Raw genomic sequence first — 14,316 nt, forward strand, 5'->3', positions numbered from 1 at the left:
AAACTTTTAGTCTTCAGGAGTCCTTGGGCACTCATGAAGCAATGGATAGTTATTTGATGGAGAGAAAGACCACACTTTTCTGGTTGCTGAGGCAACACAAGTCTAAAAGGAATTTGGAAAGGCAACTGAGAAGGACTTTTAATTGCCACTGAGCAAGACCTAGTACACGTTTTTATGACTCAGCCTGGAGTTGGTATGAAGTGGGGGGATGCTGGTGATGGTTAAAATCCTCCCCAGGAAGGAAGCAGAAAGAGTACAAGTAGAAAGGGGCTGGAGGCTCTGGATGTCATGGCTGACTCACCTCTTCAGTATCGCATTATAGATTGTTTGGCATTCTTGGTTGTCTATTTGAGTTTATTGTTTGACAGTTCAGAATAGATTGGACTGAATATAATTTGTATAAATCCAACTATAAGATTAAATTGTGCTGGATATATTTGACTACAGTTTGGACTGAATTTGATTCAAGTTGAAAATAGCCTTCTGTAGATTCAACTTGCATTGAGATGGGCGTTGTTGTGAATTAGCATCACGTAAATTTCATTGAATAGAATTTTCTACAGGATCATTTTCTAAATGTTTTAAGAGTCTGAAATCTGACCCAATCATATCTGCCCATTCACTACCAGGCAAAACAGCCTTGTATCCACTGTTTAGCACTGATACAGATGAAAAGTCCCACCTCTACAGCTGTCTTTACTGGGCCTCTCTCTATCAAATTTGAAATGCCTCATTAATTTGTCAAGCATGATAAGTTGGACCGCCTTCTCCTTGACACATGCACAGTTCCCTCCACCCTCCAGCCCTCACTCACTGATGTTTGCTGTGTGACTGTAAACAAGCAGAAAGGAGGAATAAGGGCACAGACAAAGGAAGAGGGAGGAAGGGACTCTTATGTCCGTGCTTGGATGCTGGGAACTTCCAAAACCCAGGGAACTTATTCCATCCCTCCTTCAAGCTGAAGACATCTAGAGGTGAGAATATTTCACATAAACTAACATTCAATAATGTCAAATTTAGCTTTTTCAATTTGCTAAGTTATAAAATGCTTTCTAAGTAACAAAGCTTCTCGGAGTGGTTAGAAAAGAGAAGTAAAAGAAGGGATGCAGTGATTATCTAACTTCCTAGACAGTTTTCTGAATTCTTCATCTTTCTCTTTGAATAAGTTAAATGTGGACTATTTAGCAGCCAGTGTCACTTTTTAACCAGCAGGTCTGGAGTTTGTCCATGATGCAATCCTATCTCACACTGTTGCTGGCGCTTGTGGCCTCTGCAGCTTCAGGTAAGACGGGACAAATGCTACTTTTTGCTGTCCTATTTCTGTTCCTGTCTGCTGAAGCTTTGGTGTGTATTCCACAATTTAAATTTGGCAATTTAAGTGGCACTGGTTTGATATTGCAGATTAATGCATGAAACTGTTATCCAGTTAGTCAAATCCAGATTGAACATGTTAATTTGCTTCCACAACTTTATAAAATGCAAAATAATAGACTTTTCTATGAGAACCTTTTTTGCATTCGCTCGTGGTTTGTAGAAATTGTACACAATGCTGTGTCTAATGAGCAGAACAATTGACAAAAACATCATGAGTTGTTTGTGGGGCCATTCTTTACATTGTTTCTCTTTTTTCCCTGCTGCATTTCAACACAGCTTTGACTGGTATAAATGGTTATCACCCACCAGATATTATTTTGCAGATTAAAGTATTTAAATTTGAACATGTGAAATCCTCTAATTTTGGTCTGAAAGGGAGCTGAATGGATTAGCTTTGCTTGCTCTTGGATCACTTCATGAGATCTAATTGGGGTTATTTTCAGCTTGGATGAAAAGTTCACTCACTTAAACAAAAGGGATGGAGAGGCAGCTGTTTACAGACACGTAAAATAAGCACAGAACTGCTGATTGCCATGAAACAACATTTGAATCCCAGTTACTGTGAGAAATATTGTGGTGAATAGAGAAATGCTGAACTTGGAATCTCAGTTCTCCTTCCAGATTCATAACACAGCGTTCTAAAGGGAAACTTTTGTCACCATACTGAAAGTACGGACACTGAAAGAAAAATCCAGAATAGAAGTGACTTAGTCTTTCTAAAATGAGCCCTCTTTAGATTCATAATACTTGACTGTTAATATTGAAGTCCAAGACATGCTTGTTCTTAAAGACAGAAGTAATTAATTCAGCATGGTCTCTTCTAACACTTACTGGCTCACAATTCTCTAAATATAGCTGTTAGGCTTTCATTTAATGTATGAATTCCTTAAATGTGCTTCTTGTGTTCTTTGCTTGTTGAAGACGCAGGCGTTAATACCAGGAACAGTTCCTGAATCCATTCTATTTATTGGTTCCCAGACTATGTAAAACAGAAGTGAGAATTTAGCAGAAAGGAGGTTATATTCCAAGTTAACTCTGTCTCATTGATCAGACAATGGAATGAACAAACTAAAAAAAGTTACTAAAGCTTGATTGAGTGATCTAAAGAAAAATATGTTATTTTGCTAAAACAGTGGAATGGAAGCCGATAATCAAAGTCAATTCCAAGGTGGTGACGGGCCCCGAGGTGGTGGTTAAGGCTGGGAGGCCTTTGGATCTGAGGTGTGAAGGCAACAGACCTGTAAACTGGCAACCCAGGCTGCCCAAACACAAGCGTTATGTATCCAGGGGCAACGGGAACGTTCGCATCTTCAAGGTGGAACGCTCCTCGGCAGAATTCACTGGAACGTACAAGTGCTTCTACACTGCTAATCCCGATTTCAATAATCTGACCTCCTCACTGCATGTGTATGTGAAAGGTGAGTGAGATCAGCTGAGAATTGTTGCATGATTGTGTTACAGTAGTTTTTAAGGCTGATTACATGCATTTTGATCCCCATTTCAGACCCACAGCGAGTGTTTTGGACAAGCAGCACATCTCTGCGTGTGGTGATTAAGGAGGGTGAGAACTTCCTACTGCCCTGCCTGCTAACAGACCCCTCAGCCACCGATCTGGGCCTCCGCATGGACAACGGCACCACTGTGCCACCCGGAATGAACTTCACTGTGGACAGGCATCGTGGCATCCTCATCCACAGCCTCCACCCGAGCTTCAACGCTGACTACGTCTGCACCGCCATGGTTAATGGGGCGGAGCGGACCTCCAAGGCCTTTTCCATCAACGTCATTCAGAGTGAGATTACTTGGCCATGCAAAACTGATTGACTAAAACCTTCTAAATGCCAAGCACTAACAAATGTATTCTTCTTATTATTATTTTTTGCTGTAGAGCTTCGCTTCCCTCCATATGTCTTCTTGGAGACAGATGAATATGTACGGATAGTTGGGGAAGAAATTAAGATTCGCTGCACAACACACAATCCAAACTTCAACTACAACGTCACATGGAAATACATCACCAAATCGGTCAGTGGGAGGCGTCCTTGAAATCTTGTCTGAAGCATTTATCTGGATTTTGGCTCAGATTTGTGTTTCTCGTTTTAGAACCCAACAGTAGAAGAGACAGTTCGCTCAAATGGAGAAAATCGTCTAGACATCCAGAGCATCCTGACAATCTCTGCTGTGGACCTTGCAGACACTGGAAACATCTCCTGCATTGGAACTAACGAAGCCGGAGTGAACAGTACAACTACATACCTGCTGGTTGTGGGTAAGAAACAAAACAGCTTCATCTCCTATGTTTCACCTTTATTATGCACAAAGTTGCTGATTTTCTGAACTTTCTTCAGATAAACCCTACATCAGGCTGCTGCCCCAGCTCTCACCAAAACTGACCCTCAAGGGTCTTTCTGTTGTGGTGAAAGAGGGAGAAGACCTTGAGCTCAGCTTGCTCATTGAAGCCTACCCTCATATAACAGAGCATGGATGGCTGACTCCGACACCGCCCAACACATCTACACAGGAGCACAAGTTCATCCGATACAACAACAGGTGCAAAGCCTGGAGATAAAAGGAGCTTTGTCCAATTGCTAGATAGTACTGCAGAAGAGGAAATTGTACTGAAATGCTGTCAGTGCATTTTTGTGTAAATTTGACCAGGAACATGTAGGTCATCATGTCTCCACTCGGGTCAAAAAAACTTTTAAAGGGAAGAACAAAGTTCTGTTTTTAAAATGTGGACTTACGAAGGAGTGATACATAGGAACTGTCTGAATACAAACCGCAGAATTAGTCACTTCTTCTTACTCTAAAAGTGTTTCTGTTTTTCAGTTAAAATATCTTTTTATGTTGTTTTGTTTTTGTTCTGTGTTAGATACCTCGCAACTCTGCAGGTGAAGAGAATGAACATACAGGAGCAAGGACAATATACTTTCCATGCAAAGAGTGACTTGACCGATGCATCCATCTCATTTCAAGTTCAAATGTATCGTAAGTGACACAAATTAAAGTAAACTCTGTTTTTTTTTGTTTTTTTGATTGCAAAAATATGTCCTTGACTCCCTAACAGATCTTAAAGTTATTGAACCCTGCAAGTGACGCTGAATAATTTTGTTTTAAAAAGTACATTTAGGAGATCCTGCAAAGGTTTTAAAAATCAAAGGACTTGTGAGGTCCAGTAAAAATGTCTAAAATTGCATAACAGCAGGCAACGGCAGCAATACCACTGGGAGGTGTAAACAGTGGAGCTGGCAGTGTGCAAAGACTATCTGCAAATGACAAGGAATATAAATCAATGTCATTGTATTTCTTGTCAGAATGATGTGGAGATCTCAGATAAGTTAAAATCCTACAAGAATTTGTGGAATATCATAAAATTATTGGAGGATCTTAAGAAAAATATCTAAGGATTTCCATCCATCCATCCATTTTCTAACACCCTTGTTCATAGTGGGGTTGGGAAGCTAAGGATTTGATTTTGCTAAATATTTTGTGAGATCTCACACTCAGGATCTTCCATCCTCCAAATGTCTACTCCCAATTTTCCTTTCAGGCCAGTCCATTATAGGAAAACATATAGACCTATCCATGTGCACACTCAGTCCAGAGGGCAGTTCAGAAAGACCAATTAACCTCACAGTCATGTTTGTTGATCATGGGATAAGACTGGTGTACTCTGAGAGAACTCATCCATGCACAGAGAGCACACTCAAAGGCAAGGCCAGGACTTGAACCCATGACACTTTGCTGCAAGGCAAAAGTGTCAACCAATGCACCATAGTGAAATGCCACGAGCGTAACTCAAAAGCTTGGAAAACATTTATTGCATCTCACTAAAGTAATTTAGGATCTAAGAAAACCGCTGCAAGAACTTTCAAATGTAACTTAGAATCTCACTAAACTACTTTGAATTTTTTATTGTCTCCACTATTCCTCTAAGGGTTCACTTTAAAGTCAATGTGTAAAACTGCAGTGTTTTTTTTTTGTCTCTCCATTTAACTAATGCCAGAGAGACCTAATGCAGTGGTCAGATGGGAAAATATAACTACTTTGACTTGTACCTCGTTTGGCTATCCGGCTCCGAGGATCATCTGGTATCAGTGTCTGGGGATACGACCCACGTGAGTACAACCTGACAATAACTAATAAGTTGTCACTAAGTTTGTCCTAATTGAGATTGACATTGAGATTCTTCATGTTTCATTGTTTTCTCACTGTGGCATAGGTGTAATGAAAATACATCAGGGTTGCAGCTGGCCATCCCTCTCCAGGCTCCCACAGTGGAAGTCCAGAGGGAAGAGTACGGAGCTGTGGAGGTGGAGAGTGTCCTCACGGTTGGACCGTCCAGCCAGAGGATGACGGTGGAGTGTGTAGCCTTCAACCTTGTTGGTGTGAGCAGAGACACACTTGCCATGGAAGTGTCTGGTGAGGATGTGACTTTTCTTCTAGATCTTACAGATTGCAATCACAGTTTCTCACTTTGTTTGTTTGTTCTCTAATCGGACAGACAAGCTCTTTACGACAACCCTGAGTGGAGCTGCAGGAATTCTAGCAATCCTCCTGGTGCTGTTGGCCATCCTGTTATACAAATACAAGCAGGTACATTGAAAGCTCCATATGGTGATTGGTTTTCATCCTGAATTATGGACTATGGGAAAGTTTACAGATTTAATTGAACTGAAGAGGTGTTTTCTGACTTTAATTTGCAGAAACCCCGCTACGAAATCCGTTGGAAGATCATAGAAGCAAGGGATGGCAACAATTACACTTTCATCGATCCCACACAGCTGCCATACAACGAGAAATGGGAGTTTCCAAGAGACAAGCTAAAACTAGGTTACCTAAGTGCCTATTTTTATTTGAACACATAATCATAAATGTTTATCTTTGATTAGATTTAACTCAATTCACTTGAAATAAGTGTATTGATAAATCAGCAAGTTAGAACAAATGTCTACATTGGGCCACTACAAAAAAGCAGCTCAACTGATTACATTGAGTCATTCACTTGAGTAAGCATATGGTGACAGTAGAGAGGAATGACTCCCTTTTAACAAGAACTTTCAGCAGAACCAGACTCAGAAAAAATAATCATCTGAAACACCCAACATAACCTTTAGCAGTAGGATGGCTATAAATAAAGATAGTTATTGGATCTTAATAAAAATGAATGATGTAGAACCATGAATAACACAGCAAGAAGGATTAGAAATGATCCGCCTGTGTGCTTTGTCGCTTAACAGGAAAGATTTTGGGTGCGGGTGCATTTGGAAAAGTTGTTGAAGCAACGGCTTACGGTCTGGGGAAGGAGGACAATGTCATGCGTGTGGCTGTGAAAATGTTAAAAGGTGAGATCTGCTTTATCAGAAACAGGATATTTTACTCCAAGTAAACCTCTATAAAGGTTAAATACCACAAAAAATTGTTTTTTATTTTATGGCCCGTACTGTTTGTCTGCAGCCAGCGCCCATTCAGATGAGAGGGAGGCTCTGATGTCTGAGCTGAAGATCCTAAGTCACCTGGGGCATCACAAACACATAGTCAATCTGCTTGGGGCCTGCACTTATGGAGGTCAGACGGCACAAACAAAATGCTTATGAAACTTTGTTGAATCCATGGAAAATCAAGTGTTACAAAGTAAATTGCATGAAAACCCTTTTAAACTATGTTTCCTCTCCAGGACCAGTGCTTGTGATCACTGAGTACTGCAGCCTCGGTGACCTACTGAACTTCCTTCGCCAGAAAGCAGAAACTTTTGTAAACTTCTTCATGAATATTCCCGAGATCGACGAGAGCTCGAATGATTATAAAAATATTTGCATTCAGAAGCAGTTTGTCAGAAGGTTCGTCACCAAACACGGGACCTAATAGCATATAATGAATTTAAAGAAAAACCCACTTATCCTGATAATTGATTCACAGTGACAGCGGGATCTCAAGCTTCGCCTCAAGCAGCTACTTGGAGATGAGACCCAGTCAGCTGCCAAATACAGAACAATCTCGAGGTACAAGCAGCTCCAGAGATTGTATCCAAACAATAGCATAGAGAGAACAACTCACTAAACATTACCTTTCTCTGATTCTCGTTCAGAATCAGACTGCGAGGAGACTGGTGACTGGCCACTGGACATTGACGACCTGCTGAGATTCTCCCTTCAAGTCGCGCAGGGCCTTGACTTTCTTGCTGCTAAAAATGTAAGAATATAGAAAATTTAGGAGACACTTCTGTAAAATATTAATAGGAGCAGCTTCGTTTCCCTTCCTGAACAGGGTCACAGACACTAGCGAAGGCGCTTCCACTGATGACAGTTCCACTTTAAAAGGAAGCCTGTGAAATTATTCACTGGGTGTTAAGAGTGGGAATTTCCCTCTTTGCATTTCTTATGTCCATTTACTGATAATAGTTTGAAGCTTTTCATCGTACAATTGCTGCTATATTAAGGAACCACACTAAACTGATTGCTTTTTATGTTGCAAGACATTATAACAGGACACAAACTGTGTGGCTTTGTTTTTCTTCAGTGTATCCACAGAGACGTTGCTGCCAGGAACGTCCTCCTGACCAGCCGCAGAGAGGCAAAGATTTGTGACTTTGGCTTGGCCCGAGACATCATGAATGACTCCAACTATGTTGTGAAGGGCAACGTAAGTGCTAACTTTGATTAACCGTAACCCTACCTAACCTTGTCCCATGCAGTGAGTCTCACATTATGATAACGTTAAGGAAAAATGCAAAAGTCCGATGGTGTCACACCTTTCACCAAAATGCTCAAACAAAAATGTCTTTGCGTAATGTTGTCTAACACATTTATCCAGTTTTATTTTCATTTCAACACATTGAATCAAGAATGACTTTTGAGTACTTCCTGTCGGCATATTATACTTTATAGAGTTGATTTTGCAGTCCACAGCTTAGCAGACATACCAGTCTTGGCTAAATATTAGTTTTCATAAGATGACTGTTCATTTTTTATTTATTTTTTTTAAATACCTGATTTATTTCAGGACAGACAAAAACAATAGAAAGTAGTTTCATTCCAGGCAGCTTACCAGCAGTGTGAAGCAACTTGTAAAGAGTTCCTGAAAGACTTATAGTAAAAAAGTATCATATAAAATAACAGTAAATAGTAAATTTTATAAACTTTGAGTAAAAAAACAAGTACAATTAAGGTGACAACACTGAATTATGAATAAATGAGGCCAACCTTTCCTGGAAACATTAGTTGAGATGTACTAAACATTTATAAAAATGTCATTTATGGTAACTAGCAGACTAAAGAAATTGCTGAAATAAGCTAATCTTAATTTTATCAAAGATCTTAGAGATATTTATTTAATATCTGGCTTTCCCAAAAGTTCTGTGGTGATCATTAATTAAAGTAGGATTCGCTCTTTTAAATAAGATCCAGTAAGTTACTATTTTTAGATTGGGTCAAAAAAAACTTCACTACAGTTCTTGAGTTCCTAAATAAATTGTGCAAACTGAAATGTTAACAGATATTTTTAGCATTTAACATGTATTTAATTATATCACTAGACATTTATTATGACCCACAAGTGACTCAAACCCTTTTCTGTCTTACTAACATTAAATCAGACAAAACAGCTCCTGTGTGTTGGTGCTGTGTTGGTGCAGGAACCTCAGTTCTCGATCCGGCCATCACAGATTCGAGTCCTGGTCTGATGAGATTTGCCACATGTCTTCTCCCCTCTCATTGCCCACTTCCTGTATGACCGCTCTCGAATAAAGGCCACTAGAGCTAATAAAGCCTTATAGAAGATCCCCTGTTAATGGTCACTCAGGATTACCAAATAATTTTTATTAAAAAAAAAAAAATCTGAGATTTTTTTACTTTTATCCTCAGAAGTTACCATACATTTCCCTAGTGTTCAATAACTCTTAAAGTGTATGACTTGAGTCAAATGTTTTGCATGTTTGTTCACACGCTTCTTAAGATAGCTTTCTAGAAATTTGGCCCATTTTTTCTGACAGAACTGATGGAACAGAGTCAGATCTTTGACTTTGACTCCACGTGTTCATGTTTGTCATCATACACAAACATGTCTATGATGTCTGTCTTCAAGTTTCATCACATTTCATGTGTCTAAAAATTGAGGTGTTTGTTCCTGAGGACATTTATGAACTGTCTTCTAGCGTTCTGTGTGGCTTTTAGAGTAATGCCTTCTTTATCACTGAGTGGGTTTTCAGCCCATGTGGATAATGACATTGGCTTTCGCCAGCATCTTCAAAGTGGCTTTTTATTTGTGGTTGATATTTACATTTCACTCCAAAACATGCTCATCTCTAGGACTCAGAACTTGTCTCCTTCCAGAATAGTATAAGGGCTATACATTCTCATGTTGTTTTAAAGTTTGCAAATTAATCTGAAACTTACAAAGTCACTACATTGTTACACCAATCTTTATAAACTGCTGAATTGGAAGAAAGTGACATAATATCTCATTATTCTGGAATTTAACAAATGAAAACAGCTGTATTTCTACATTATCTGAAATCAGACAAGTTTTGTCATGTCAGACAAAAAAAAAGTGTTTGTGTCTTTACATATCTGTTTTCACTTGTAAGAGCCATTACTTTATTCATTCTGAGTTGTTTGATTTAACATATTGTTGTGTGTGTGTGTGAAGGCCCGTCTGCCTGTGAAGTGGATGGCCCCAGAGAGCATCTTTGACTGTGTCTACACTGTGCAGAGTGACGTCTGGTCCTACGGCATCCTCTTATGGGAGATCTTCTCTTTAGGTAGGAATAATCTCAGAGTTTACCTTGTATTCACCTTTCCAGTCATGATGCACCTGCAAACGCGGCAAACATTTTGGCTTTTCTTTCAGGCCAGAGTCCATATCCCAGCATGGCTGTGGACACCAGGTTCTACAAGATGGTGAAGCGCGGCTATCAGATGTCCCAGCCTGACTTTGCTCCACTAGAAATGTAAGCTCTTGCACCTTGTCTGCAGGATTCTGCTTATAGAAACCGGCTCAGCCCCGCTTTTACAATTTCCAATGATAAAGCTCTGCTCAGCATTACCTCATTATCAGATGGGATTGAGTGGGGCATCAGGTGACTATCAGCAGGGTTTTTACAATTAACTCAGACATGATATTTGCCTCCCAGCACTCAGCTCATCGGTGCATGAGCAGTGATAATAGTATTTTGTTCCTGGCTTGCATGTAACTGATGAAATAACATGCAAGTGACTTTAAAATGATAAAATTAATATTGATCATTAATTCTAAGTCGAGTACACACAGACAAAGCAGCCAGCTGTGCAAATGTTTATCGCAGCCAAACAAAGAGGCTTTTTCTTTCCAGTCTGATGACCTCGGGCCTGTCTCATATCTGAAATAACTGACACAGGAGATAGCCAGATGAAACACTTCCATTATGTCGGGTTTTACTTCACTCATTCTCAAATTCAGTGAGCTTAGACTGCAAAGTGAAGGAGTGAAAAACTAAAGGCTTACTGCTCTGTGTCCCGGGGCTGGAGGGGCCGCAACATCCATGTACACCAATTTAGCACCGTCGTCACACAAGTCGGAATCGCTGAGCTGTGGAAATGGAAGGGACTGAATCAGAGTCAGGGCCTGATCATCTGTTGTCCTGTTGTGAGTCAGGCCTCGGTTCTGCCTGTTAGCCACATGATCGCAGTGCCAGGAAGCCGTGTAACTTGCTATTTCACAGCCTCAAAATGGGATTTGTGGGCCAGTGATTCTTATGAACAAGCCTCTCTTATTGAACTGTGTCACTACCTTCACTGGCCTCGCCGAGTGTTGCCTGAGTTGGTTTCATAGTTTAGCTTGTGCCACACTGAGATGCCTCTTTCTGTTCTGTTCCAGGTACGCCATCATGAAAATGTGCTGGAATCTGGAACCCACAAAGCGTCCGACCTTTAGCAAAATTAGACAAATGATAGAAAAGCTACTGGGGGGCCATCTCGAGGAGGAGCAGGTGAGTTAGTGTGATTCCAGGCAGGATTGATCAAATCTGTGAAACCATGTGATGCTCCAGACCAAACGTGTTTACTTTAACTTAATTTTCACAGAGGCAAAGGCGCTTGCTCTTTAGCCTAATTGATTACATTAGCAGTTCACAAATCTTTTTCATCAAGTATCACTTACCTATATACAAATGGTCCAAATACCATCAAACTGTAATTTTAAACTGATAATATAACAAGAGTTAGACTGGGAATGTTCTTATTCATTTGTGCTATATGTTTGAAGGAAGTTTTGGAATTTTAAAAATGAAAAAAAAAAAACAAGGAGACCCTCAAGGAGACCCAGAATCCCTAAAAGGAAAGATAGTAGTTTGTTTCCTACCAACCCAAACCTCAAAAATTGCTGCTTGGCGTTTGAAATTCAGTGATACCTGGAGAAACAAGCAATTTATTTACATTCCGATCATTTGAGTCTCTCTAAATCTTTACATATGCACAATGTCCCCTTTACAAATATCCTCTGTTTGTCCTTTAAAAAGAAACAAATCAATTAGGCTAAGGAGCAAACTTTTTCGTCTCTGTGAAAATGAAATTAAAGTAAACACATTTGGTCTGGAGCATCACATGGTTTTGTTTCCTTCACAGATTTTGCAACACTTGAACAATTCAATTCAACAACTAAAGTTTCTAGATTAAGTTTCAAATAAAATTTCAAAGATAAACAGAAAATACTAAATGTGTATTTAATGATGGTTTCATTCATTAAGAGCAAACAACCATCCAAACCAACCTTTGTGAAAATATAAGTTGTTAAATCATAAACTATCTATGCCCTGATCAGATCACTACTATATCATGTATCTATTGTTTGGCAGCACACAGTAGGCTTATAATCTCAACAGGCACTGCATCCTTTTCTAAAGCTATAGGACTCCAAAACCTCTCCAGTATGTCTTACTTAAACAATTAACAATGAAGCATGTGTTTAAACTATTTCCATAGCGATGTAAATCCCTGATAGCCTCTATGGCCACCATACACAATTAGTTATTAGATTTAAAAATGGATTATGTTTCTACATAGGTACAGTTGGTTTGGACAGTTTTCTTCCTTGAATAAGTACTATAATTTTGAAAATGTGTTTTGTATTTGCTCTGGTTATCTTTGATGTTTGAGATCAGTTTGATTGTCTGAACCCTTTAAATATCAAAGAAGTAAAATTGGAAGAAATCTGGCAGGTGCTCTTAAAATCTGCTCCACTGAAAGCATCTGCTGGAGGCACAGATCAATGTGCCTAAAGCGGTCATCTTTTAGGTTAGTTGGGTTTGTCCAGTTTGTCTCAGTACCACAAAAAGCAGATTAAGATCCACTGTTGGTACTTTTGCATCATAGTTTGAGAACCAGAAGAGGAATTAAATTAGACTGGAGGACGTCACAATCTAAGAAAGGTCTCTGTCACAGACGAAACATGGAATCAGCAGATGTATTTTAAATAAAATATGTTGCACCTATCAAACCATTAAATGCTTCCTTCCTCAGGTAATCTACCAGAATATGCAGCAGGAGGTCACAGAGGCTGATGCATATGACAAGCCGAAGTGTCATGATGGCCCCTGTGACCAGTCTTGTGACCACGAAGAAGAGGAGCAGCCTCTGATGAAGACAAACAACTATCAGTTTTGTTGAAAGAGTCCCAAACAACAATACATTTGTAAAAAAAAATTATCACAGACCATTAAAAAAAATAATATAATGATTAAAAAAAACTATAGATTGCTGCAGCTCAAGGCTGAGTCTTTTTTTTTTTTTTTTGCGGCACTGCAGACTGTTACCCTCTCAGCTATTTTCTGCTCCGCTGTGCCTGTTCGCCAGACAGACGGCCGGCTGCAGCGAAGCATGTGACTCGCTTCTGTGCAGACCATGACTAGAAACTGCCAATTCTAACCTCGACTGCAGACACGAAGGGAGGAATCATGTCAACAAGCATCCAAGTTTCCAGAGCTGTTATTCTATTGAAAACATCGCCACTGGTGGACTGTTCATCGGTCTTTGTCTTACATAATATGTTTATTTTATCGGTTATCTGCTGTACGTCGTCTTTATTACATTGTTTACTGTAGCAAGAAGACAGTCTTGATTTTGTGGAGGTTGAAATCAGCAGGATCACTTCCTTTTATTGGTTTTATTGCCACCACGTGCAATATGAGCTTGCGTGTACTGCATGTGCAATAATAACTGCAAACACTGGACTAAAACAGCTTGATTTATGATTTTCTCAAAGTTAGTCAATTTCTCTTCTCGCTCTTTAGGTGAAGGTGAAAAAATATGTCCTTTCCTAAGCTGTACGCGGTAAAGCAACTGAAATGACAAGGCAAAAGAAGGACCATGTTGTTTTCTCTGTGCCTCGGTCATGGCTCTATCTCTTACGACACATTTACAATGCTCGCCAGTGGTTAGTAACATGTGATTGTTCTGCTTCACTTTAATTAATTTAGCGGTGTTCAGCGTAGTTTAGTAGCAGAGAGAATCTGTGGATCTATTCTGGGCCTTTCATGTCTGACAATGTGAACTTCTTGTTATCGTTTTTTTTATGTACATTTTGTACGTGACAACTGGATCTTTTCATTTCCTGGCATTAGATGAATGTTTGGATAAAAAACGTTTCACTAATGTCTGTATGTAGCAGCCAGCCTACACTGCCAACTGTGATGATTTTTAGAATGATTTATAAGCTATGTGAGCGATACAGACAGAAAATGTGTGCAATGTCAGGCATTTTGTACGTGTTTGCGTCTGAATGAGATGTCTCATACTGTATATATCTGAGACAAACTTAAGATATCTTTATTTTCACTGAAATGTTGTAGATTGTAGCACATCGGTATTTCAGTGTGTTTTTGTTTAAATCAGTGCAGATGCAGTTGTTGAAAAAAATCTTACCAATAAAAGTCCAGCTTCTACTTCAGTGTTGGTAAACCTCAGAAGAACT

General features: G+C 39.5%; 1 protein-coding gene across 2 annotated transcripts; it reads left to right on the forward strand.

The window, feature by feature from the left end:
• Positions 1-812: 812 nt before the first annotated feature.
• LOC102233723 (macrophage colony-stimulating factor 1 receptor 1-like) lies at positions 813-14,287 on the forward strand. Of its 2 annotated transcripts, none has more exons than XM_023328392.1 (22): positions 813-974; positions 1,210-1,282; positions 2,508-2,792; positions 2,879-3,166; positions 3,263-3,399; positions 3,478-3,643; positions 3,723-3,924; positions 4,247-4,362; positions 5,381-5,492; positions 5,597-5,796; positions 5,879-5,970; positions 6,081-6,207; positions 6,615-6,719; positions 6,832-6,942; positions 7,052-7,214; positions 7,294-7,376; positions 7,463-7,566; positions 7,894-8,016; positions 10,021-10,132; positions 10,222-10,321; positions 11,227-11,338; positions 12,867-14,287. In XM_023328392.1, exons 2-22 carry the CDS (start codon positions 1,228-1,230, stop codon positions 13,011-13,013), a joined length of 2,940 nt encoding a protein of 979 aa, XP_023184160.1. In that variant the 5' UTR covers positions 813-974; positions 1,210-1,227; the 3' UTR covers positions 13,014-14,287. The 2 variants fall into 2 exon arrangements, with proteins under 2 accessions (XP_023184160.1, XP_005795359.2); XM_005795302.3 differs by having other exon boundaries at positions 814-974; positions 1,213-1,282.
• Positions 14,288-14,316: the final 29 nt, after the last annotated feature.

The sequence above is a fragment of the Xiphophorus maculatus genome, chromosome 23 (genome assembly GCF_002775205.1).
Source record: "Xiphophorus maculatus strain JP 163 A chromosome 23, X_maculatus-5.0-male, whole genome shotgun sequence".
NCBI classification, from domain to species: Eukaryota; Metazoa; Chordata; class Actinopteri; order Cyprinodontiformes; family Poeciliidae; genus Xiphophorus; species Xiphophorus maculatus.